Here is a 27,250-nt window from a genome sequence, read left to right as displayed (position 1 = left end):
TACGTCCAAAACTTGCCTGTGTATCTCACGGATTAATTAGTAGTTTTCAACAGCTTTTACTTAAATGTATAAAATATTTCATTGTGATTGATGGCCCAGCTGCCTCTAATACATGCAGATCATGTGATCTGACCTGTAAAGGATGTTCTAATCTACTCTAAAAGTTGCTAAAGGAAAAAAGTTATCTTACCTTTTTTGATTTGGCAAATATAGTCCAGCATGTGTTCACAAAATAAATCATTCCAGTTCATATTGAGGTAGCCAGTAAACACACCACATTTTTCATTCCCATCATAATTGTTTGGTTCTCCATGTGACCATTTTTCAAAATTTACCTGGAGAAACATAGCTTTGTTACTATTTTGCTTTTAAAATGAAACAATTGTCATTTATCATCCTGTTAAAGAAGAATGTACTTCCATTTGATTTCATGGTCCATCTTATTCTTTACACCAGACCTTTTAAGAAGTTCATGACCTCTGAATAGCATAATGATTCATCTGTGTGTTTATAAGCCATGTTAGTAAGCCAAGAAGTTCTTGCCCTGTTTTTTATCAGGAAAGACAATGTTCCCCTATCGAGCTCTAAAAAGATGTTCTCTGATCCCTGGGTTGTTTATCCTGCTCAGATGTTTCAGCCCAAGACAATCCATCAGTGCTGCCATATGGACTTGGACCTTGCAGATCTTGATTTACTTAAGGCAACAAAAGCAGCAAAGTCTAGTTTGTATAGATGTAAAAAATTATTTCTTACAGCAAATGATGAATGGGAATATAGAGATTAGCACAATCAGATTTGCTTAGATTGGGTGCAATATTCCATCACTTTTGGTGTTATTCATTACTTGAAATGCCATATTGTCATCTATAGCTATGAACTACCAAAAGATTAAAACTAATTTCTAGACAAGAATCAGGTTGTAAAGACTTAAGGTCACTTGCAGCTTGTAGAGGAGGAGTTCTGAGAGCTACCTGCCAAGATATACATGAAAAAAATAGTAAAAAACTCTGGAATAATAAATTATTTACTCACTGGTGAGCCATCACTCCATGTAAATCCACTGTCAGTGTCCAAGGCACTTAAACCCATCCAGTAAGAATAATGAATATAATCTCTCTCTCTGAATGATTACAAACACAGACAATCAGATACAGCATGAAAAAGAGGAGAATGTATAGCATTACATTATTTTCAGTGTTTTAATACTTGAAATATCACTTGAGACAGTCATATAAAGTGATTGTTCAATTGTCATGTGGAGAAAAACACCCTGGCAAAGCATGTGGCAGGAAGCAGTGAAACACAGAACTTCATGGAAACGATAATAGATGTCATGAGTTTACAAATACTGAGTTAAATGAAAATATATTTTAAGGTCCTGGTTCCACCAAGTAGCTTAGGCATCCAAATTCAGACACCTCTGCACTCATAGGTTTGATTTAAACATTTATACAAGCACATCAACCGGTCAGGCTTTTCTTGATCTCCCAGGTTTTCCCCCTAATTAAGGTAGGAAACCAGCATGAAATATTCCTTTAATCATGAGTACTTTACCTACTGATCAACTACAAATTAACTAAATTCAGTTGAAACCAACTTTGATGATACTTCTCTCAGTTTGTTTATGTTCAGGCTGCTTCAATGCATGACACCACCTTCCCAGAGGCCTGTCAAGAAAACCTTTTCTCACTTCTTTTTACTTATTTCCTTCTGTCACTTTGAAGGGATATACACCATCATTGTAAAGTAGAAATTGATCACTAGAAATTGTTTATGTCTTTCGGAAAGGTAATTTGTAATTTTTTTTCTTATATTTGAATATAAGAAATATTTGCAGATACTTACAATCTAGTAATCAGGTTTTGTTCTTCTTCACTGTGGATACATGCCAAATCTCCTCCGATGGCTCTGCAAAAATCTTTTGCATCAAACCATGTTTTCATTTTCTCCCTTCCTCCCTGAAAAATCTATAAAAAGTGGTCAACTAAATACTTTGCAGAGTATTACAGATATCTAGAAACAGAAATTAGGGCTTCTGTCTTTGTTCTAGTCTTCTGGTCTAGTTTTATTCCTTAATATTTAATTGTGCAACCATAAGCCTGGAATCATCTATCAAATTTGATTATTGTGACTTTGCTTTTCTTATCACCTCAGAGCCCCTGTGCTGCAAACTTTAGATCAACACACATACAGCTTTGTCCAGCACTTCCCAGCCACACCACCTGCGGATGGCTGGAGACATGTTACCACAGGCTGCCTATCAGGTAGGCAGGGTAAAATCAACCTTCCATGGACACACAGAACATATTCTTATTTTAATTGACAAGTTTTTACATTCAGAAATTAAACACCTACTTTGAAGCAGAAGCTGCTCTGAGGAATGGATTGCCATCCCTCTGGGCACAGCAGAAGATGGGATATCGTTGGAGGAGGAGGAGGGGGAGTCACTCCCTCCACCAGCTGCTTGCAGAGAAACATATTTGTTTCTTCACAGTTCACAATATCCCACAATCCAGCTGAAGTTCCTGTTGTCATGGCCACGCAGCCTGACTCCCCTCCTTCATGAAACATAAAATTGTTAAATCTTATTGATGACTGCACGTTTTCAAAGTATATGCTGCTTACTTACGAGTAACCTGTTCCCACTCTGAAATATCAATAGCTCACGATAGCTCATGTGCATTTCTATTCAATCATAAAAAGAAATTTTAGCAAATTCCTTTGACATTATACTAGGAATCACTTAACAAAACTACCAGACAACAAAGAGCAAAGGATACCAAAAGACATATGCAGTCCCAGGTGACCTTCTGGAAGGCGTTACCACAACCCCTGATTTAATCCCCTTAGCAAAAATGGAAAGTTGCATTGTCCTTTCTGCTGCTTGATGCCAGAAGAGTTTCTAAACAATTTTTTTAGCTTTTAAATCCCCACTTTTTGGTTCCTCAGAGCAGAAACTCAGTGGCCCCCATGGTACATACCAGGCATTCCCACGTTCCAGTGAGTGAAGGTGACCGGATCTCCACTGGCCCAGCTGAACGTCCCCTGCTCCTCTATGTCTGAAAGACCAATCCAGAAGTATTTTGCTGGATTGAATCCAGTTATGGAGGTCAAAAAAGCTTGTTCATATCTGTGAAGAATAAGCATCAAAATGATGTATCACATTTTATCATAACTTGTACATTTCTTCAAAGTTCATTGTAGCAAATCTGGTAAATTTAAGGTGATTTTTCAGTATGTATGAAATGAAACAAGGGTAATCATCTTGCTTTCATAGTTCTAATTATCATAAAAAGTAATTTTTATTTTACTTTTTGTTACTGTGAATCATGTCTGGAATTTAGAGTGATTCTATTCCCCTTTTGTACTGCACAATGAACAACGCAAACCCCACAGTATTGTGTTAATGCATATATGTTACTCATTCCGTATAACTATAAAAGCTACTATGCTTTTATTCTAAAAAGGGTAAGGTTCCTGCCTGTTGAAAAAACAAACAAACAAACACTAAAACCCTAGAATCTAGAAGAAATATTTCCATGCTTATCTGTTTATTTTTAGTTCAAGAAGTTTTAAAACAATCTGTCAATCTGGGGTTGTTGGGGAGGTGATCCAGTCTTTTAATTCCTGAAGGCAACAACAGTGTGTGTAGTAGCGCTGGCCTGAATGTTTTGATGCCCTACAAGCCCCTGATCTATAGTGCAATACTTCATCAGTTCTACCATAAATTTTCCTGCAAATAAGAGTGGTGTCACACTAGACAGACACTATGAATAACTGCTGAGTAAGAAGAAATTTCTCTTCCCTTCCATCCTGGTTACACACATCAAAGGACAAGAATTATGTCTCCATACCTGTCTCTCACAGTAGCCAAGTAACCTTTGTTTTCTTCACAGATTTTTTTTGCGTCTGAAAATGTTGCTGGTAGCTGCCCCACGGAGTAACAGTAAAAGCCGTGCTTCATCCAGCCCTGTCAGTGTCAACAGCAGAGATGTACAGAGGGGCTGTCAGATTGCACAGCTTTGTGCACCTCCAAAAGCCACACCCAAACTCCAGTTATCACATCCGAAGTCAAAATTGCTCTCAGGAACCATGTGAAGAAACCAAGAGGATAATCAAACACAGCTTTTGTAACCATAACTCTTGAAAAAGGACACACAAATGGGCTTTGCGAACAGTGAGCCATGGTTGTGCCTTTGGGCTGGTAACCAAATGCAGCTCCTTGTGTAAAGCTTGCTCTGGCTTCTCATTGCGTAAGGATAGCTGTTGCAAGAGGTTACGAGCAATCTGCAAAACAGTGGACTCATACTCCTGATTCCTGTGGCAGATTGATTGAACTGAGAAGGCTGTGTGCAACCCATGACCAGTGAGTTACAGCCTGAAAAAGTGCTGACATGTTTTGCAGAGAGTTGCTTTTATGGGGGCAGTGACCAGTTCTGCAGTAGGAGAGAGATGAGTCAAGTACGCTTGTAAAGAAATAAAAAGGTCTATCTACATTTCAGTTAAATAAAGAGGTAAATTCCCTTTTAGTCTAAGAAGTATCAATACATCTGAAATTAACAGCTTTCAAGGCTCCACCAAGAACAGTCAAAATAATTTACTTCTATGTCAATTATCATCATAGCAGTGAAAGTCATATGCAGCACCTTCTGCTGCTTTTGTTTTACACTCACTTTCTGGCAGCCTGGGTAAGTAACCTCGACTTCCCCTGATTCTTCAGCCAAGGGTTTCCTTTTACAGATGTAGCCAAATTTCATTTCACAGGCACTGTTAGCCCAGGATCCATCCTGAGTATGGTAAGAATAAACAAGAGAGAAGTGAAAGCTAAAGAAAATTCAGATCCAACAAGAATATTCATCAGCCTCAGAAAGAACCCTTCTCTTTTCATGTGTGTGAGACTGTTTCAGGTCTCTTCCTTGCCTTCCTTTTTCTCCAAAATTCCCAAATAAAGACAGTGAGGGTCACATTTCCTCAGAGGTGTGAAAATGAGGGTTGGATGTATTAAAGATTCAGTGACTGATGAGAGCAGGAAGGAAACATGCTGTTCCACACTCTTCTCACCAGCATAGTATCTATTATGTTCATATAACCAGATGACAATAGCAAGGAAATGCTGGATAAACTAAACATAAAATATAAAAAAAGTCTTTTTCCACTGCATTATATGTCTTTTTATGCTGAGTATAAAACAAGAGAGATTTTCTTTAACTGATTTTGTGCCTCTATTAATATGAGCCTACAAAGTAGCTCTAAAAGCATATATTTTAGTGCTTTTAGAGGAAAAATGAAAAATTCCCTGCTTCAAGACTCTATGCTGCTATGATCAGTTATGTTAAATGTGGATGATGAGTTATTTCAACCAATTTCAGATGGAAACTGTTGCAGAGAAGACCAAGTCTCCATGCAGTGACCTGCTTCTGGTGCTCCATCATACACTCTCCTGGATTCGGTCTCGAGTCTCCCTCCACACTAAGATATCTTGAATTAAACCAAGTTCATAAATACTTTTAAAACCATAACCCTTTTTTTTTCTTTTTAATCAAGGGTGTTTTCTTTTTGGGGGGCTCAAAGGACAGAAGAAAGCATAAGAGTGGGGGAGGGATTTTTACCTCTCCCTTCATACGGATGCAGTCTGCCTTATTCCATGTGTGAGTTGGCTCTCCATGATGCCATTTGGTATAAGTCACAGGTGTGCCATCACTCCATTCAAAATACATTTGAACTCTGAAGTCGTTTAGACCAATCCACAGCTCATCATCTGACTCTGGGAACACAAAGTTAATTGTAGGTATGGGGATTTCTTAAAACAGAACAATCACAACTCACACTCCTTTTTGACTGAAGAACTTTTTTATTAAAAAAAAATTAAGATCCCGGTTATAATGATTAAATGAATGATAGCAAACAAGATAATTTCAGATTAAGAAAAAAGTGACCTGCAGGAATACTCACTGTACCCAAGCTGTGACACTGTAAAACTGTACTCTTCAATATTATGAATACTCGCCAGATCTCCTTCTTCTTTTCTACAGGAAGACTGAGCTTCTTTCCATATTTTTGGTCTTCTATAAATTCTGTAGCAATGACCTGCATAGGGTACCCATTCCCTGGGGCACTTAAAAGGCTTTAAGTCACCTAAAAAAATTGATGTCAAACAATTAATGAGCTGTTCAGTGCTTTATTTTCATCAAAAAGAAAATTACCTGTACGGACATGAATTTGAAATACTGAAGCACATACTGGCAGAGGAGAGAAGCCAAAGTCTGAGGGTTGCAAAGATTACAAAACAAATTTTTCTCTCCCAGTTGTGCTGGAAGCTACCAAAAAAACCTTTTTTACAGGATTAAATAAGTACTGAGTAATTTAGCATGCAAATTTGCAGGGCACAAATCCATGTTAAATCCCCCTCAGTGAGGCTCTGGGTACAGCCATGTTTTACACAAAATGGCCTCTTTTCCTACTCAGGAACTCAATCTTGTTGAATTTGTAGATTTTGTATATTTTTTTTTCTGGAAACAGCAGCGGGTCAGGAGCTCCTGCATAGCCCAAATCATACATAAGCTAGTCCATATGCCATACTAGACATGTCAGAAACCCCAGCTGCACAGAAATGCTACACACTTTGTTCAGCACTTCTTTCTTGGTGTGAATTCAGTATGGGCAACCACCTTCCACTGCTTGGAAAGTTCACATGATCTGCACCTACACAGTAAACTGAAGAGGGGAGGATATGTGCCCAACACTGATGTGTGATCAACCACTTGATCCAACGCTCCCTGAACATGGTTTTGAGCTGGGCAAACTTGTATTCCCCTAAACAACATTCAGGCTTGGTTTGAAGGCTAACATGGGTCAGAAATCATTCCAAGTGTGGCCAAAATGTGCGGGATATATATGGGCCATGCATCCCCCTGATTTTTTCCTGAACAGAACAAAAAGCATCAGAGACAGAAGGGGAGCATGAACTCAAGCAGAACATATCTTAGAAGTATATTTTAGAGCACAGGATATTCAACAGTATTTCATGGTCTGGATAACGTGACTAAACACCTAATCCTGCCTTCTTTAGTACTCTGGAATCTTTTCAAAATGGTGAACAACATTTGGGCATCATCTTTAAAATGAGCCAGAAAGTTAGTCTTCTCAGTATTTGACCCAGGTCATCAAGTATGATCCTTTTGTTTTAACAATACGTTGTCATTTCACATACGGCATCCTCCCAATGTTTCTCGCTGAACGCAAAAGTAGCCTTAGGTTTTGACCAACATACCTGGGGCAAGCGTGGAAGGATCCAAGGAGTTGTTTCTCTTTTGGCAGATATATCCCAGTTTCCGATCACACACCTGGTTTTCCCATTTGCCATTCCTACCTTGGAAGGTCCCACATATTTTTCCAGATTCTGCAGAGGGGTTTCCTTTAAAAAAGAGGCACAGAATCCTTCTGTTAACACTGAAAATTTTCACCTCTTAACAGGAGGGAATGTACAAGACTTTTGCAGCTGTAAAGCCACTGGAGTATTAATCTTCAGAGTAATAATTTCCAAGAGAGGTGACAAGGGAGCATCACTGGGATGGCCAAGAGGGCTGACACTTCAAATGTGAGATTTGACCCTCTTCTCTTATGTGCTGCTGAAGAAGAAATTCAGCGTATCTGAAGAACAGCAGCATATAGAAAAAAAAGTTTTATAAAAGTTCATCTAAGAATTCCTTATGGAATTATAGTATTGCAAACAACTCAAGATCCTTTACTGTTGAATACTGGACTTGAATTATGTATTTAATGCCACGAGAGTGCTCGCCCTTTGGATTTCCTTGTAGTCAGAAGTGCTATTATGAAAACAGGTAACATGACAACATGCGAGATGGTGACTTAGGTCCTGAGAAAAGAGTGGAAACTTACTAAGATAAAGTACATCAAATAAATGTCATAAACATCAACTGAGAAGAATAGAAAATATTTTATGCTGTTTCTCTTTATTTATTTTCTCTCTTCTTTACATTCTGTTTATGTCATTTGTCATGAGGTGTTTTTATTTGAATTGAATAATACTCCTGAAGAGAAAATTGTAGATGGAAAAAATAGAATGAGGTATAGATATTTATTTTCAACTGTTTTCTTGGATAAGCTATCTGCTTTTTCTGGGAAATTCAGAATTAATAACAACCTATCTCTGGTATGACTTCTATTACTGTAATATCCTACCTTTCCCATAATTCCCTGTAACTTGTGAAAATTCTATGAAACCAAAGAAATTAGCTAACAAGAATTTGGTGAAGGGGAGGGGAGGAGAGGGGAGGCGAGCAGAGGGGAGGGGAGGAAAAGGAAGAGGAAGGAGAGAGGAGGGGAGGGAAAGAGAAATTTTGGTCCAGATGCTGTTCATCATTTAATAACAGTGCAATTACCTGGAGCCCAGTTCAGGTATCTGAAAGGACTGCCCCCAGTCCACTGCCAGCCACTCTCAAGGGCACTGTAAAGACCAGTCCAGAGCTTTGCATTGATGCCCAGGTCACTAGTGAGCCCTAACAGCCAAAAGAAACAATCAGTCAAGTTACTCAGTACCTCAGATTTTGTAAGCTACTCAAGAAAACTGAAAATAATATTTAAAGCATGAGGGCAAAAGTGTCATAGGAAGTATCTATTTTTTGTAATACAGATTAGATTATTTCCATTATTTTAATATCTTTTTTGTGAGAAAAGGACAAGTTCTTTTAAGAATGTTACCTATTTTCACAAGGCAAATATAAATATTCACGTTAAAGCTGTTGGAACTGACCTACATTTTAAATAAAGCATTATTTTTATTTTTTTTTAATTTACCTAATAAATACATTTCTTCACGAAGGTCTGTGATACTTAATAATTCTGCATTCTGCTGCTGGCAACTTTTTCTTGCTTGGTGCCATGTCAAAAGTGACTCCGAGTTTATCTGATAGCGGGTTGCTGTCACAGGATTTGTTTTCCAAAGATTATTGTGGGTGGTGTCTATAAAAAATGATATCAGCAATTTGACAAGATAGTTGTATTTGCTAACTCAGGAAATAAAACCTTTTTTTCAGAATAAAACTATATAACCATATGATTTGATAATTTTTAACATACATTTTTCCTCACTTAAATTTGCTTTTTCTGTTAAATATTAATAATATATTAATCACATAAGGACTTATGTCACCTTACAAACAAGAGTCTTACCTTCAGACTCTTCTTATGCTCTCCCAGAACTCCCAACATGACAGAAATGATCATTTCCAAACAATAAGGTATGAAGTGAGGATGAAGGAGTAGAGAATTTGTACTAGGGTTATTGGAAAGCTGTGTTGGATGATTTGTAAGTATATGGAGCACTGGAGCACTGAAAGCAGGTGAAAGTCACTGCCTGTGTCCTGCACCCTTCCATTCACTACAGCTCTCCTGTTCTCTCCTCCATCCTATGATGCACTACTGTGTCGTGCTTCCCTATGTCTCGCCTTCCTCATCCATTGCACTACTTTCTGCCTTTCATTTGTCCTGACTTTCTTCTCACCTACTCCTAGGAATTTCCTCTTCCTTTTTCCATCAGCCCCAGTCACCACCCTCAGAATATTCCCCATATATAGCAGTCTTAGGAGCACTGCAGGGCAGTGAGACTGAAGAGCAGATACTTCACTTATCATTGCATACCTCACCAGTGAACTAGGCTAGACCAAATTCAGTTTGTTGTCCAATGCTACTTCCATATCCCAAGAAGATTTTAACCATGTCGGTGGAGGAAACTTTTGCTTAACACCTTTCCCGAAATTTTCATAAATTACCTTTTAGTGGACAATTTCCAAACAAGTGGTCCTTATCAAAATCTGAAGAAGTTGCACACCAGAGAGACTCTGCATCATCACTGCGAGGGATGCACTCAGCATACCATTTACCCTTGAGCTTAAAAGGGAACACACAAGGTGCACCAAAGGCATTTCCTCCCAGTGTATAGATATCTATGGAGAAAAGTATAAATCAGTACTTCGAGTTGGTATCAGATGTTCACCCGAGTGACACTCATAGGCAGCTCTCCACAGACACAGCTGAGTTGTGCAGAGCTCAACATATCAGTACTTTGTTACCCCAAACCTTTACAAGGCTGTTGTGCCAATCAGATATGACTATGACAAAGTATTCAGAATTAAAACTCTCAAACAACACTTAATTGGGCCTCAGACTAATTTCTGTCTAACTTTCTCATGTCACTGCTTTCTGGACTACTGTGTCAGAGGACCCTGTGACTCAGCTTCTCCTGTCACATACATACTTCTGTCCTTGAATGGTGTCCACATTCTTTTTTTTTTTCTTTTTCCTTGTATGGGGGAAAAGATGTTGAAAGGAGATATCACAATATTTTTATTAGTCTTTGTGAGAGGGAGTTACATCTTAAATTTGCAAGTGACTCTGCTAGGAAGTGACCCTGCCATCGCTCTGCAATCTAATTTGCTGTTATCTGTACAAAATTATGATAAACTTCATTCCTGATGGAACAGTCATAGGGTACTACAAAAATTTAATCCCTCGTTATTTAACTTCCCAACCTACCAGTGTCACAAAAAAAAAGCAGTTTGATCACTTGAACCTTGATGTCCACTCTATATAGCTCAAGATCCATAAAAATGTAGGAAATGGAGATCTGACTCTCCAGTGGTTCTTTGTCATTGTTAAGACTTATTGCATCTTAAACTACTAGGCACTGTTTCTCCTTTTGCTTTTCCTACTTGTTCTTTTTACTGGGCCTAGGAAACACTAGGTAAATGTTGTTAATGGTGGATTACGTCTATGTTAAGTAGAAATTAACTTCTTAGAGATAGCACATGATCAAATCGAGTAATAGCAACAATAAAAAGTAATACAACACAATCATCTCTTCTACAAATTGATCAGACATATTTTGAAACAGTCATAGATTTCCTATTGCTGTTGTTTTACAAACAGAATTCCCATTCTTCCTTATGATTACATCATAGGCCTTTGTAATTTTAGTCTATCATTTGAAAGAATTGCACTTAACAAGTTATGCAGAAATGTGCAGTTATGTTGGCCAAAAAGTATCCAGTTGTATTTGCCTTTCATTTCTACACCATGTTTGTACCTATCTCGTCTTCTGATATCACTGTAAGAAAATGGAGCTGTCAAGCAGGCAGCAGAACACTCTGCAGATAGGGGCAGTCAAGTTACCTCGAAATAGAGACGAATTTTCAGTACTCACCCTCATAGCGCTGAGAGCACAAGCTGTCTGCAGTTCCATAGATTTTCCACCTGCTCCCTTTGCCTGATCCTTTGGACAGCCTGATTTTCTTCCCCTTCCCTTTGCCATAGTTGAGAAATAAATCCTTGCCATAGCTTGCAACTGTCTCATTTCTACATTCCCACCACTGGAGTTCATTTGTCCTGTTACAGGATTCCAAGGTGATGGCAGCCTCATCTTCCTTCATGAACACTCCCAGGCACAGCTTGAGTGCCATGCTCAGTAGCTGTTTGGCAGAGACCCACTTGAACTTCTGAAACTCATCATGCTCATCACAGGTGGTAGTTATGACTGAGCTAGAGTTCTGGGCTTGGGCACAGAGCTTGCTATCTTCATTATAGATTGAAAATATTCCGCTACCTATAAAATAAAATGATAATGCAAACATCTGAAGAGAGCTTTCTTAGGAGATAAAGTTAGTTAATATCTATGTGACACTCTGCTACCAAAAAAAAATATATATATACTTCATGGAGAAAGAAATCAAGGGAGGTTAATCATCAGTGGAAAGGATATTCATGAAAATAGTCTTAAAATGAAAACAATACCAAAGATGAAAATACAGCTCTTTGAAGAAAAATTACTTTTCTTCATATTCCTCCTTAAAGCAGAGTGGTCTAAAAATGCATATCAAAAATGACCTTTATTAAATTTCATAACTTCTTCAAAGTTCCACCACAGCATATTAAACAGCCTTTAATTCTTTAAATAAGAGGACTTTTTGCTTTAAAGCTATTAAAAATGGTTTACATAACTCAAAATTAAACCATTTTTATATTTGGGCCAGAATGACATAGTGGTTTTCAACTCATCAAGAAAGTGGGGTATTTTTCATTTTTGGTTAATTATCTTGGAAATTTTTGGCAGCTGTGCAAAAAGTCATTTCTTCACAGAGTTTTATTTGTAAGTTTCTTGGGAGGGAACCCACAACTTGCAGCATCATCAGTTCTGGGCACAGTTAAGCTAAGTAAGTATCCTAAGTGCCATTAATAGCTACACTTGTAAATAGAAATGGGAGACTGCACAGCAGGGTTTTGTTTCTTAAGACCAGCTTCAAAAAAAGGGTCACAACTTCAGCCTCCTCCAAATCTTGACTATTTTTGCAGCTCACCTTGCACCCCTTCACTCCTTTCTAAGTGACAGGCAACATCATCCAACTCACTCTGCAGTGCCATTGAGCTTTACCCAAGATTTCTTAATGGAATACTTAAATGGGGCTTCATAACCCTTCCCATCTGGGATCTGCCAGGGAGTGTTGTTGCTCTGAAAGTCTACAGACCAGAACAAGCTAGATGGCATTTCCCCTGGCACAGCTCTCCTGCTGCAGTGGTTCTTCAGAAGGCTAGCAGAGGATGGGTTAGAGCCAGCTTGGTCTCACCCAAAAGCGTGCGCAGAAGAAATTGTCCTGTAGTGGATTAGGTTGGCATTCAAGCTGCTGCCATCCAAGCAATAGCATTGAACTCCCAGATTTCTCTAGCTGGGAGCTTCCCAGAGGAAAGGGGAAAGACACAGCATCATCTGTTTTACTGTCAGCAGTAGGAGTGTGTGAAATCTGATGGACAAAAGTTTTTAAGGTCCTTCCTAAAGCTGTCAGCTTGGAAACGAAATTTCAATATGCAGTGATCAGTATGCTGTGGTCTATATGAGATGTCTGAGAAACTTAAAGTACGCATCAGCCAGTAGTTCTGTGCATGCTGAGAGTCCATGCCCTGTACTTCTGAGCTGTTCTAGCCCCCAACAGAGTAAACCAAGATCAGCTTTTGCCTGCATTCAGCTGGCTCACTTTCAAGAATGAGCACTGCCTAGGTTATGTCCACATCTGTAGGCATATTCCTGTCACTCATACATCACCTTGAACACTGGGTTAAGGAAAGAGAATGCCTATGCAGATAACACCAAATTGCAGAGCTGAAGGAAATTATTTCAAATTATATTCTGTGACTAGATTTAAATTCACTGCCCACCAAGAGGGATATTAACAACCCATAAAGACGAACTTGAAAACCTCCACTCTCAGCAGAATATCAAGACTCACCAGACGTTTGAAGAGATGTACTAATGGACAGAAGGAAAATCAGGGTCAAGTAGACAGACATGGTCAAATATTTCAATCTTTTCTGCCCTTCACCTCGAATTGATGCTGAAGACCAAATCAGTGCCTTGCAAGAAAACCCCTCTGCACTGAAGTGGATTAACAACCCCTTTTTAAGACCCAACAGATACAGGGAAGTTCTGAGCTTCAAATAAGGAACTGCGTCATGTCACATGAGTAATTTTGAAATAATATATTAATGATAAACTTTTCTTTCTAATCTAGTTTCTCTGTTATATAAAATTTTGCCACAGAAATATGAGATCTAACAGGTAACATTTTAGTGTGGATTTTTTGAGACATAACATAAGTCAGAATCATTATTTTTATAAAAAGGTGACATTAACATCTCTTTTCCAGAAATAAATGAAAGAAGTAAAAAAGGAAAGAAAGATTTGTCTATATCAAAAAAAAAAAAAGAAAAAGAAAAAGAAAAAGCCAGAGTGCAATACAGTACTGTGAAAAATTGGCTGGGACACCATGCAAATCAAGTAACTATGACATTGGAGTCAAAGTGAACCAGAATTTCCTGTGTCTATAATTCCACAGAAAAGAGAAAAACTGTAGAAAATAGGATCTGTGCTCTTCAGGAGGCAGCTGTTCCTTCTTTGGCTCCATTTCTGACTCTATGCAGGAGTAATGTACCCAACTGACAGCAATGATTGAAGAAATTTGGAAAAGAAACCATACAATTCTAGGAAGAAGAGAACCTGAAACTGGAAAAGACTGGATTTTCAATTATTGTTAGTGAGGAAAACTAAACTGATAAGGAATACTGCCAGATTTTTGTCCTACTGGTCTCTGAAAGTTTGCACCTCCTAAACTGCATACCCTTCAGGCATTCTGACAAAATTCTGAGGTTTGCTTTGAAAAAGGTCTCTCCGTGATAGATAAAAGAGCTAGAAAAACAGGGTATAAGGAAGAGAAAAGGCTGTGGAAGCTTTGCATCCATTTTTGCTTATGGACTTCAAAGAATTTCATTTCCCCTATCTTTAGGAGAGGTTGGTGTTGATACCTTCCCCAAAATTGTATTTGCAGCAAAATTGCTGCTGTTGCAGGCAAGGAAAACCCTGGACACCCACATGAAGATGTGGGATCTTGCTTCTATTACTTTAACTCAGATGCAGATGAATGACCCACTGGGTTTAAAAAGGTACACAGGGAGTTACAGCAGAACAAAACTATAACAGGGAGAGAGAATAGTGGGAGCCAGCAGGCACAGCTAGGCAAAAGGCATTCAAAGAATGGGAATCTGAGAAAGATACTGAGACCTGAGGAAAGTGGGAGAAAAGAGAGGGCTGCTTTGAAAGCAGCAGGTGGTCAGTTACTCAGTAAGTTATAATGCACATGCAAGGATGGCTGCACTGAGTCTGAAGTCAAGCATTCTGGTACTCCCCGACACAGGAGTGCTCTACAACCTCAATTTTCCAACTTTCCTTGCTTCGTTGTTCAGGAAGTCCAGATGTGCAGATGGAAAAAAATACTCAGATTTATTATTTAGACAGGAGAAATGTGTCTTGTGGTTCTGCTGTATACAACATCTCAGGATCTCCAAAGCTACTGGGCATCAAGTAGTACAATTACAACAGGGAAAAATAAACTATTTGTGTTCTGAAGAAAGATCAGTGTTTGGTGAAGTACTGGTATTGACAATCTGTTGAGAGAAGCTGAGAAAGAATGAAACGTACTACAGGCAGCTTTATCTCAGTGTTTGCAGATTGCATCACAGCCCACAAAGTAGAAAAGAAAATCAGAGGACTGCAAAGATGCACTCCAGGATCTACCCCTTGGCAAGACAGCCTGACATTTTAGAAGTGGCAAGGAACAAAGACTGCTGGGTTTTGTGTTGAGTCAGCATTGTTCCTTTGACAATCTCTGCTCCCGGGCAGGAAGTTACATTCACAGTGTGCAAATTCACCACCTTTCTTCTGAAGTTCTAACTTTTTTGGAGAAAAGGGGAAACGAGAATTAAACATAAGGATATCAAGAAACACAGCAATGTGCAAAGAGACAAAATTTTACACACTACTGAATATTGCCATCAAGTCATTCCTCAGCTGCCACAGAAATGCATGACTGAGTCCATCCAGGTTCATAACTCATTTTCAAAAACACTTATATTAAAATCCGAAAGTAATTTTGTGATCAATTAGCCTGCTATAACCTGATATAAAGATTTCAATCTGAAATCCCCACATGTAGCAAAATCAGTTTGCAACATGATGTAAAGATTTAAAAAGAAAAACCAAACAAACATACTCTAAACTTCTTTAGAAACATTCTAGGCTAAAAAAAACCTCAGAGAGTGAGCAACCTTTCCATTTCTCTAGGCAGACTCAAAACACACTGAGAGAAACACAAAGCACCTTGCACTTTCACATTATATTTTCATGCTACATAATCAACATTTTTTTTGCTTTCCTTTACCTAAACTGCCTGATCAAACATAAGAAATATTGGCAGCATCTGATTATGCATATGAATTATTAACGATCAGTTAAAAATTTCATTTGTTTTTCTATCAATCACTTATGCTTTATCTTGTTTATCAAGGAATTATTTTCCTTGTTTTTACAGCAAGAATATTTCAGAAAAGTGAGAACCCAATTCCTTTGTCAATGTATATGGATGCAACATAGAGCCTGAAAATTCCCCTAAGTAGTGGTGTCTACTCAGGAGAAAAAATAAGAGATCACAATAAAAACACCTCGGTTCTAAGGCAATGGATTGATCCCACTAGGAATAGCAGTCAGTAGCAGAAAATGGTTGAAAGAGTTGGTGAAGGGTCAGAATATATAAAGTATCAAATTATATTGCATCCACAAATCATATCCAATAAGACACATTTCTTTTTTTCAGTCAAATAGAGCAACATAATTTCCCCATCTCAGCTACCAGGTAAAAGCCTTCCATGTAATCTTATATTAATTAGATGTTGGTTAAAGTGTTCAAGCTTGTTTGTTTCTCTACCTTCCATTCAAAAGTTTTTATAAGGGTTTCTGTGTAAAATGCTCATCTTCTGCTTACTACATGGAACTGTAGTGATTTCCTGTACTGTAAATGCCACTGCTTCCATGCTTTATCTTTTTACTGGGAAATTTGCTTCAATTCCATTGTATTGAAATAGGAGGGACAGTAAGCCATGCAGCTTAAATTTTCTCCTCTTCTGAAAATCTTTGTGGTCTTTTTCACTCACACTCTTTCTAAGTAGTTCCATCTTCACAGTAGAGCTTTTTATTTGCAATCTCCTCTATTTTTTCTCTACCTATTTGGACAGGAGAACAGGACTGACACAGCATTTCACGGAAGCAGCTATACCTACTGCCAGCTACTAACTACCTAGCATGGCATTTTTAATTCTCTTCAACTCAAAGATGATGGTGGATTTCAGACAGTATAAAGGGGTGAATGAGCTCAGAATTTTCCAGGCTCCAGTAGCTGGATTCTCTCCCTGATGCTTTTTAGCAATGTGTCTGGTAAGTATGGCAAAGAACTAGAAATGAGACATCCCCTCAAATTTTATCTTCTTTTCAACCAAACCTTTGCATATATACATGGAATAAAATGTTACCTGGAAGAATGTTACCTGCACTGGTGTGCAGTCCCAGAACAGGACTAAACTTCTTTTGGGTAGAGACTGCATTTTTTGCTCAACAGCCAGCACAGGGAGGTTGGCATTCTAGTCAGGGTCTCTCAGCCTTTCATTCTCCCTTTCACATATCATTCTACCTGGCACTACCTCCCCATATAACTGAAACAACATTACCCTTAACATTATTAATCAGTCAGGAGCTTTCTGGCACACAAGCCACATCAGATAGTGTGAAGAACCATGAGAGGTACCATGCTCCTTGAGAAGACATGCTTAAAAAACTGTGCATTGAAAATGGAAACAGCAATAGGAACAGATCAAGGAAGTAACCAGGAGAAAGGGAGCAGAGCCAGAGAAAAGGAGTTCCAAGACAAATTGTCCCATCTTACCTACACATGTATGTAACTTGAGATTTTTTACTTAATCACTCAACTCACATTTTTGTTTTAGCTTTAAGCAGATAATCCTGGGAAAGATTCAGGAAAATATGGTTAATATAATACTTGGTCACAAGTTTTGGTGGAATGTCTCCACAGTGGTATCTTCTTTTTCACTTTTTCCTCTTACAGTGTCTTATACAGACAAAACTATAAAATGAAAAACTATTTAAAAATGAAAGCTAGTTGGTCTTTATTTCACAGAACAAAACCTGAAGCCACAAAATCAAACCTTGCAAACCTTTGTAGGCAAGTGAGGAATCATGCATGATTAACATTTTACAGGATTTACAAAAATTAAGAATATAAACTCCACTCTGGGGAATCTCAAGACTTCCATAAATAGTAGCTGACCTAGCCATTTTTGAGTAAATAAAATCAGTAGTAACTATTACATAAGTAAAGCTAAATTGTTCTTGACTTGCTTGTTCTTGCAGCACACACCCCATAAACCTACACTGCTTGAGAAGACATAGGAGAGCAGTACCAAATACCATCACCACAACAGCTACCCAGTGCTCCAAGAAACCCTGAGAATACATATAGGCAACATTCTTCCCCCTCCTCAGTAACTGTTGTGCTCATTAGAAGGAATTTTTGCCATGACCTTCATCACCTGTCACCAGCAAAACCCACTTATGGGCAGCCAAAACTCAGGCAGTTAACATCAACCACACTTTTCCGTTCCAGAGGCCTGCCCCCAGATTTTACCTGATTAAATCCTAGAATACATAAACTACGAGAACTACATACGTAGTTCTCTGTGTTGTGTGAAACTGTAGGAACTGAAATATCATAAAGGGTTTTTTTCCCCGCATAGTTCAAAGAGGATGTGCCCAAATACAGACTTGCCATCTAGTAACTATGCCTGTAGTTAAATCCTTAGGAATACCTGAAGATGGTAGAATTAGAGAAATAGAGAGGTGTTTGCTGAACAGCACTGAGCATCTGCTCATTAGCATAGTTTGAAATAAATCTGATGCAAAAATTTCAAATCTTGTCAGCATTCCTCAACCAGAAGTTTTACTTCCTTTATTGCATCCATTTGTATTGTTCCATTTAATAATTAGTCAACATTATCTCTTTTCTTAAGACAGACACTCACCAGTGTGATCATCAAATCCTGAGATATGAAATCTTACGCCTTATACAATATCTAAAAGAAAGTAATTCCTTACATGGCATCATACACACACTAAAACAGGCTACTACAGCAATTGCACATGAGAAATACCTTTGGCTTAATTCTAATTGCATAATTTAAGTAAAACAAGGCACATTTTATTTTATTACATTACATTTTATATTACACATTACATTACATTACAGTGTTGCATGTTCATTTTGTTCTATGTTAGTCACAAGATCCTTTGTGTCACCAGTTCCAGGAAATCTATCACTATTAAAATACAAATTGTTCTCAAAGCTGTCATTTGTTGGCAAGCAATTCTTTCTTCTTTTGTAGAAGAGATAGCCTGCAAGGCCACTTCCAGCTAGGAGGAGGAGAACAGCAATAACTACAGCGCCTGTTTTACCATGGTTCAGGGTAAGAGCCTTCTTATCTGTTGTCATTGCTGAAAACAAATACAAAGAAATCAAGAGGATGATACATACTCTTTATCTGATTACTGGAAACAATTTCTTTAGAATGCATGACATTTTAAGCAAAAGCATTTCGTTTCAAAATAAAAAGAGACAAAGACAGCAGCATAAAATAAATTGATTTTAAGTTGCCAATATCTCATGTTTTATCACAAATTACTATTTTTTAAATCTGCATTTCCCACCAAATGGAATATATTGTATAGTAGTATATACCACTAGGAAACAATATACTTCTAGGAATCAAGTATATCAGAAAACGTAAAAGACATAATACAGGATAGGATTTGTTCTGTTCGTGATTTTACGTGGGACTAGTTTTTGTCTACTTGAATGATAATATTCTTACCCATTGTAGGTATTTCTGCTGCTGACATTTCAGTTGCTGGCAGCATTTCAGTTGCTGGCACTTGAAAATATTGAAAAAGCATTATCTTTTTATATTATTAGGTTATTTATTTCTACATTATTTTTTTTTCTATATTTGAAACATACTAAAAATAATGTTCAGATAAATATATAGTAATACAAGGCACTAAATACTTAAAACACTTTGGGTTACTTCACACGAAGTTATATAAACCTAAGGCCTAGCACAATGGTCTAGTGTATTCTGGTCTCATATGTAGTTATTTACGTGTACTAGCAGAAAAGAAGAAACATCAAAAACTCCATGGAGACTGATCCAGACATCAGGGTAAAACCACAAGAAAATCTATACAGCATCTTCAGGATAAACATGGTCAAATACAATCCTCAACATAATTACAAATTCTTGCAGTATTTGTGACCTAAACATAGCAAGTGTAACAAATTTGGTTTGCCAAGAGACCTAAATGGCTCCACCTACATAGACATTTGAAATCACTCATGAACTTCAGTGTCCTAGCAGACAACTAAACATCCAAAGTAAAATGTTTGCAGCTCATTTAAAATTTCATTTTCTGGACCAAAAAAATCTGGCTTGCTGGGAAAACTGAACCACTGTTTAAAATTAAGATATGCATTTTCCCATGTGGGCATAAAATTAGTCTATAGCTAAATGTTCAATCAATGCATCATGTTTCATTCTGAAAAAGGTGAGCTCAGGAATTGAAATTATTTTTACCACTGAAATCTTCTCTGCAGTGCTGCCCAGTGACTGAACAGAGGCAGTGGGCATCAACTGAAACACAGGATGTGCCCTCTGAACATCAGGAAATGCCTTTTCATAACAAGGGTGACTGAACACTGGCGCAGACTGCCCAGGGAGGCTGTGAATTTCTATCCTTGGGTATATTCAAAACCCATCTGAACATAGTCCTGAGCCACTGGCTTTAGGTGTCCCTCTTTGAGAAGGGGGTTGGACCAGATGACCTCCAGAAGTCCCTTCCAGCCTTAGCTGTTTTGTGGTTCTGAGATTTTGTGAAGATACCTTATGTCCAAAAGCACAGTGTAAAAACAGTCTCAGAAATGCAAGAAGGAATAGGAGGGAAAAACTGACGTTAGGTAAACTTCGGTTGCATTGCTTCATTTGATTGGACAATTTTTGGAATATAATAACATAGACACTTCTTCCTTGTTCTTCACCAAGAACTGTTGATTGACCAAGTTTGGTACAGCACTGCTAATGTACAGTATGCACATTGTTCTTGAATTTGATATGAGGTGACTGCTTGCTAAACCTACCTACATGTTAAACAAGCAGCATATTAAGGGATATGAATCTGCCATTCCCAAAAAATGAGAGTGAGATATCATGAACACAACAAAGAATCATAGAATGGTTTAGGTTGGAAAGGACCTTGGAGATCTAGTTCTAAACCTCCTGCCATGGACAGGAACACCTTTCATTAGGCAAGGTTACTCAAAGCCCCATCCAAACCGGCCTTGAACGCTTCCAGGGATGGGGCATCCACAACTTATCTAGACAGCCTGTTCCAGTGTCTCACCACCCTCAAAGTGAAGAATTTCTTCCTAATATCTGATGTAAAGCCATTATCCCTTGTCCTGTTGATACAGACCCTTGTAAAAGTCCCTCTCCAGTTCTCTTGTGGACCCCCTTTGGGTACTGGGAAGTGCTATAAGGTCTCCCCAGAGCCTTCTCTTCTCCAGGCTGAATAACTCCTCACTTACAAATAAAAACAGATAGTTTATGGAATAAACCTGCTACAGAATTTCAAATTACTCTGGTAAAAATTATCTCAAGACATGGAACAGAAAATAGCATCTATTCAATGGGAATACTTCAGTCCTTATTTTGTGCTTCAGTCTCTTCAGAAAACAGCAAACATAACCAGCCACAGCAAGGGCAGCTCAGTAAAACCATGCTTCTAACATCCCATAGTCTATAGTTATTAAATAATTTGTTTAAATTCTGCAAAGATAACATTGTCACAGTTCTGCAAAACTGTGCCAAGAAAAGCTGCATATATGTGACAATGTAGGACTAGATTGTGGCCTGTTCTTGAGTGAATGACTATATAGTCCTTGCAGTGACACTGGCATTTGGCTGAATCCATGACATTCCAGATAGTAAGCTAGACTAGTTGAAGCTAATTCTAGAAAAAAATAACTAGCTTTCATCTGCTTCAGTATGAAATGGCTCAGTATCAAAACTGGTAAATGCCAGTACCAGCACAAACAGATGAATTAAATGGTGAAAAAGGAATAGTGGCCATTGATTTTAACACTGGTTACCTACATCTATGAATATTCTGGATAGAGAAAGAAAATAAAGTGCCTGGGTTTTGTCAATCACAGTGCAAAAAGACAGATAAGTAGACTCTGAATGGGTGGTTATATCGGATAGTTTGCAGTATTTCCTGTAGAAGATATAGTCATCATTACAAGCATTTGAGTAAGTAAGAATAATTTTAGCACATTTGTAGAAAGGATAGCAGAATTTCTCTCAATTTTAGTACTGTAGAGGAAGTGGGTGTATTTCAGCTACTACATGCATTTCACTCTTCCCAATAAACATTGATAAGAGATTTTGATATTGCAATATATGCTGAAAGGAACTATTATGATGCCTTTTAGGAACACAGATGCGCTAGCTGTCAAATTTGCACATTCAGTTATTTCAGGACATTTTCAGTTTAGCACTCAAACTACGTTGCTTGCTTTGTGTTCTCCTGTTGTGAAAAGACGAATGAATGAAAAGCAGAGACAAAAGACCCCAAACTGTTAATTAATTCGCAGTTCATAATTATTCAATTCACAGAAACAGTACTTCATACTCAGAAAATGCATACATATGAGAGTGCATGCCAGAGGGAAATAAGCAAAATGTACTTCCTGAGTGGAGCAGAGGGGATATCCTGAGGAATGTATTTTCATATAGATGAAACAAATTTGTGTATGCAAGGCACAGTACTTACACTGTGATTACTCAACCATTAGCCATAAAGAACATGCAAACTCATTAAGTGCATACACTAGGTACAGTTAAAATACAAATGCGTTCCTTTAAAAGTAATTCTAGAGGGACTTGAGCACTGGTCAGAACTTCAACTTACTGACAGAAGTTACTCTTTTTTTTGGCATGCAAATGTGCATCATTTGGCACTTAAAAAAACTCAAACCAGCCATCTAAAATGCATTGTGTGTAATGACCATGTATTAATACTAATGTACAAGGACCATACTCCATACATAAAACAAATTCATAAATGCAGTACTTACTTTTTGGCTTTTTACAAACATAGCCTTTGTAGGAAGAGCAATAGATATTATTCCAGTACCCCGAGTCTGCGTACATTTCTACACAGTGCTCGTTTTCTTGAGGAGAAGGTTCTCCTACATTCCAGTTGACAAAATTCACTGCAGTGTTGTCTAGCCACAGCCATTCTCCTAATTAAAAAATATGGGGAAAAAAGATAATATCAATTTCCATATTGACATCTTCACATTCTCCACATTTATTGCCTTCCTAAGAAGTTTACCTGTTGCTACTATTGGAGACAAGCCACTAGACCATTTACATTCTTGTTCTGACACATGTTGCCGCTAAGTTTTTATGCAAATTTTTTGAAAATAGCAGACTAATCTGTCTTATGATGTTACAAAGGCAAAGCAGTTTAAAGAAGTATCTCCCACAATTGATTGCAATGGTGTGAAGTAAATTATTTACTCAGTTTATAGAAACAACTGATATCAAAATATAACTTCACCAGAATTTTCTTTATTTCAGTAATTTGTAGGGAAGTTTTGTGTTACTCTTTTCAAAACCTACACTGAAATCTTTCTACGCCCAATTTTATTCCATTTTCTTTTCAGTTTCTGCTCCTTCCTACAAGCTTTACACATACAATTTTCCTTTTTATAGATCTGCCTCAAAAATCTTGTGATCAGCTATGCTGGGACTTTCTGTCTCTTCCTTCCTGTTCCTTTTTTCTTTCTTTCTTTTAATAGGGATATTTATTTAGAATAAATGTGCCCCTTGTGACTCCGAGTTGTACTCATGCAAATTCTTAGACTCAGCATGAAAGCTGTATTCTGTTTTCTTACAAGATTCTACATATTTTGTGTTTATTTGTTTGTTTTTAAGTTCCTGCCACTCTTTGTGTCATAATATGACATCTAGATACAATCTGGATACACACACGAAGATATGAAATTTAGTTATGCAGTTATGCTGAAATCACTCTAATCATTATCTAGTGATATAATGCAGAGCTAAAGCAGCTCTTGTGTTTATGATTACTCTAAGAACTGTATTGTTCCACACAGCTCTAGAAGCACTTTAAAAAACCTGTTTTGTGTCAATTAACCACGTGAGTTAACCCCAGCTTTTCTTTGTGTGTTATGCTATAAATCACTACTTTCAAATTCTTTCTTCTACTGAAAACTTCCACTTTTCCTGGTTAAGATTCATTTAATGTAACTGAATACTTGTCTTCTCCCTAAGCAGTTTGTCATTGAAGTGCTTGAGTAGACAGTTGTTAAAATCCCCTCCAAAACTCAAGAAAACCCCACCTCAAGTCACCTGAACTATTCTGCAGCCCTACCTCTGACAGTTATACTGGAAATTTTAACCTGAACATTGCAAGACAGAAGCAACTTTAAGTCTACCATAAAGACAGAAATATCTATTTAATTGAATACTAATTGTATTAATGAAAATGCAATAATCAGTAAATGTAAGGTTTAATTAAAACAGCCTGTTTTCTATTCTGTCTTGCTTTGCCTTCCCTAAAGAGAGGCAGAAAATAGAAAAACTTGTGATACACAATTCCAAAGACCTGAACATTTCCATCTTTGAAGTGAAGCTGTTCTGAGGGCCAGCTGTAACTAAAGTGAGAGACTAGTCATTCCAGGATGGCGATTCCAAAGACTAGAGGTGAAGTTAGCTCCATTATTCTGTAGCTCAAAAAATGAAGTACCTCAATGAAAAGCACATGAGTCCAGGGCCTCTTCATGTTTGAGAGGAACTATGGCTCGACTCCCAGTATGGTCCTGTCTGTACTCTGCTATATGCTCCTTTGTGCCTTACTTTGTTATGAATTACTTTTCTTCCTCTAAAATGAAGTTTCGGTGCCTGGTCTTTCTGTTCTATATTATTGGTTACCACTTGACTGAAATGGACCAGCTTCTCCTGTGAGGATAATATATTACCTTTTCTAATTTCACTGTTTAAATATTACAGAAGTATAATCTGAAATTTTCAACACTTATGTCAAAAAGCTTGTGGCAATTATTCACTAAACAAAAAGATGTCAAAATGAAAGAAATTACCATCCACATTTCTGTACATTCCTGTCCAAAACGTTGAAGTTTTCCCTTCAAGGGGTTCAATACTGTAGGTCAGAAAGTTGGCTTCAGCTGAATCTTCAACTGAGACCAAAGAGGCACCTGGGAGACACAGGGGAAGAAAAATCTCTTAGAGATATCAGTTTCACAGTGAAAAGGATTCTTATTGTCCTGTCAATATATGAGCTCATGAGAACCCAGGAATGAACCTGAGTACCAGCAGAGAGAGGGAGAGTCTTCTTATCCAGATCTATGTGCCTATATTTGACATGGGTTTCACTGGCAGGTTTATTATCTGCAAAGGCCTAGGGTGCAATTCATCTGATTTATGTCAAGATATACTTCCAGTGAAGATAAATCTATATTCTGTTCCACTGGCAAAGTGAACAAGATCTTTGCATAATCTAATGGAAGGTCAGACACCAAAGTCACGTTGCCACCAATGCTATGGGCAACAATGCTACAGACATATGAAGCCCAGCATAATGAAATTTGCATCCCTTTACCAGAGAAAAAGGTTGAGAGAATGAAACTGTATAACAACCCTAGTTCACTAATAGAGAACTCTCTCCAGCCTAGAGAGCTATAGCTTTCATTACAGTGGCATAAAACTGAAATAATCAAGAGGGAAATTAGATCAAGAATAAAAAAAGATATAAAATTCCATTAAAATAAGCACTAGTGACTGCTGTGAATGAGGCTGTCTACCTCCTATCAGGGTCAAAGTACGAATTTTCCACTTTCATGATCTCCACTCCAGGCCACAAAGTTCCTCATGTGCCTGGTCCCATACACGTGTCTTTGGCAGACCACTATTTTCCATTACCTCCCAAATTAAGGCAATAATTGGATGCAACTTTCTTCTCCAACACTTGGACCATCCTTGAAATCACAAAAACCACATATCACATGTTCAGCTTCCCATAGATAGAAAAAACAAGTCAGAAAGATGTGCTGGTTAAGGAGGATACTCACCTAGTCGAAGACATTCTAAAGATGCCTGGGCCCAGTTTCTTGTAGATGAAGATTCAATGTAGTAGCAATGACCTCGGAAAGGGACCCAAGACCTGTGTCCTTCTGATTCAGGGCATTTTCCTGGAAGTTGAGGGGGCTCGGTGGGAGCTTGGACTGTTTAAAAAAAGTTTAAAAAACATATGACTAGTCCCTAACATTCATTGCCTCTTGACTTTTGAGGGGTTTTATTGGCATGCTTACTCAATAGAATGACAGGACATTATCTTTGAAAATTATATCTAGCATTATTGTTGGCAAGTGATAGCTATTCACAGTCCCACTAGGCCTTTCTTAGTATGTGTTTGCCCTCATTTTAGGGTAGTCTGCCCCATTCAATCTAAGTACATTTTAATGATTTCTATTTGACTCTTGAAATAAAACCCGCCATACCTGAAGAGATACTGATTGCAATTGCAAAGATCAGATTGAAGTTCTTACCGTCAGATTTTTTGCAAATAGAGAAGTAACTTTCATTGCAGAATCCTGTCTTCCAGGCTCCAGAAATGTCTAGATAGACACAGCCTATTTTCTGCTTTGGCTCCCCTTCAGCCCATTTGGTATACTTCATTCTCCAGTTATCAATCCACTCATAACTCCCGTCGGTCTAAGAACAAAACACATTAACTGGAATGATTAAACTCTAAGCATTAACCATTCTTTCATCAGTCAAATGTCTGTCTATGTAGTACCTTGTGCCAGAAGATTGGGGGTTTTTTTAGAAATCAAGAACAAATACTAATGGCTCCATCTTTGAAACTTTTGTTGTGACAAGTAGCTATTCATTGAGAAATATAGCAGTGCAACAAACGCTTTTCAGCAAAAGGAAATGCAGAGTAGGTGACACTGAGTTGATTCTGAACTTTTAACGTGGAACTAATAAGAATTTAATTTAAAATAATTTGTTGGAGCGAAATTCGAATTACTAGTTTATGCACTATCTGTTTCCCCGCAAATTTCAAGACATAGATTATTTTAACTTGAAGTGCATTTGAAACTGTAATCATTTTCCACCAATGCTGGTAAATTCAGTGATTCATCCTGTTGATTAATGTTAGGGGAATCTTTTGGGTTTTAGGAAGTGGTGTGTTATGCTCAATCATTTGTTTTTTTCATGTACTCAGCCAAATGGAGTGAGTGTGAGACAAGTGTCTGTGCCAAGAACAAAAAACGTTGCATTTTAACATGCAGGAAGTATCAAAATATCGAACAACTGGGAGAGGGGAGACAAACAAAATTAAACTAAGTAAACCAATTAATTATTTTGCTAACTATCCTCAAAAATGTTTAAATAGTCATAGTAAGAGCACCTTATTATATTTCTGAAAATTAGGTATTTTATTTAGAATAAATGTTTTCCTGTGTACATCTTAAAACATGTGGATTTTATATCAAATAGACCATATATGCAAAGAGATATTTCAAGATCATAGCCTAAAATATCTTATTTCGAAGTGCACATAGTGGAATATTACAGAAATAGCGTGGAAAGCATGTGTAATATATACAATTTAATCATATTA

At 37.7% G+C, this 27,250-nt stretch overlaps 2 protein-coding genes across 3 annotated transcripts in view; both read right to left on the bottom strand.

The window, feature by feature from the left end:
* LOC116782024 (macrophage mannose receptor 1-like) overlaps positions 1 to 13,646 on the bottom strand; it is a 28,796-nt gene extending 15,150 nt beyond the window's left edge. Inside the window, exons 1-15 of the mRNA XM_032678030.1 lie at positions 13,296 to 13,646; positions 11,222 to 11,620; positions 9,792 to 9,965; positions 8,818 to 8,982; positions 8,403 to 8,519; positions 7,271 to 7,414; positions 5,953 to 6,135; positions 5,610 to 5,764; positions 4,674 to 4,787; positions 3,855 to 3,970; positions 2,982 to 3,130; positions 2,356 to 2,558; positions 1,846 to 1,967; positions 1,033 to 1,120; positions 191 to 335 (exon numbers count right to left, since the gene is read on the bottom strand). Coding sequence (XP_032533921.1) covers positions 191 to 335; positions 1,033 to 1,120; positions 1,846 to 1,967; positions 2,356 to 2,558; positions 2,982 to 3,130; positions 3,855 to 3,970; positions 4,674 to 4,787; positions 5,610 to 5,764; positions 5,953 to 6,135; positions 7,271 to 7,414; positions 8,403 to 8,519; positions 8,818 to 8,982; positions 9,792 to 9,965; positions 11,222 to 11,620; positions 13,296 to 13,356 — 2,335 coding nt within the window. The 5' untranslated portion in view covers positions 13,357 to 13,646. The remainder of the gene's footprint in view (positions 1 to 190; positions 336 to 1,032; positions 1,121 to 1,845; positions 1,968 to 2,355; positions 2,559 to 2,981; positions 3,131 to 3,854; positions 3,971 to 4,673; positions 4,788 to 5,609; positions 5,765 to 5,952; positions 6,136 to 7,270; positions 7,415 to 8,402; positions 8,520 to 8,817; positions 8,983 to 9,791; positions 9,966 to 11,221; positions 11,621 to 13,295) is intronic.
* Positions 13,647 to 18,376: 4,730 nt separating this feature from the next.
* Positions 18,377 to 27,250, bottom strand: part of MRC1 (mannose receptor C-type 1) — a 55,929-nt gene continuing 47,055 nt past the window's right edge. For both annotated transcript variants that reach the window (XM_032705463.1, XM_032705473.1), the window contains exons 25-30: positions 26,169 to 26,334; positions 25,692 to 25,844; positions 24,702 to 24,818; positions 22,650 to 22,817; positions 19,333 to 19,392; positions 18,377 to 18,955 (exon numbers count right to left, since the gene is read on the bottom strand). In XM_032705463.1, the coding sequence (XP_032561354.1) occupies positions 18,705 to 18,955; positions 19,333 to 19,392; positions 22,650 to 22,817; positions 24,702 to 24,818; positions 25,692 to 25,844; positions 26,169 to 26,334 (915 nt within the window). In that variant the 3' untranslated portion in view covers positions 18,377 to 18,704. The remainder of the gene's footprint in view (positions 18,956 to 19,332; positions 19,393 to 22,649; positions 22,818 to 24,701; positions 24,819 to 25,691; positions 25,845 to 26,168; positions 26,335 to 27,250) is intronic.

The sequence above is a fragment of the Chiroxiphia lanceolata genome, chromosome 1 (assembly GCF_009829145.1).
Source record: "Chiroxiphia lanceolata isolate bChiLan1 chromosome 1, bChiLan1.pri, whole genome shotgun sequence".
Taxonomy (NCBI): domain Eukaryota; kingdom Metazoa; phylum Chordata; class Aves; order Passeriformes; family Pipridae; genus Chiroxiphia; species Chiroxiphia lanceolata.
This window is presented reverse-complemented; position numbering and strand designations above follow the sequence as displayed.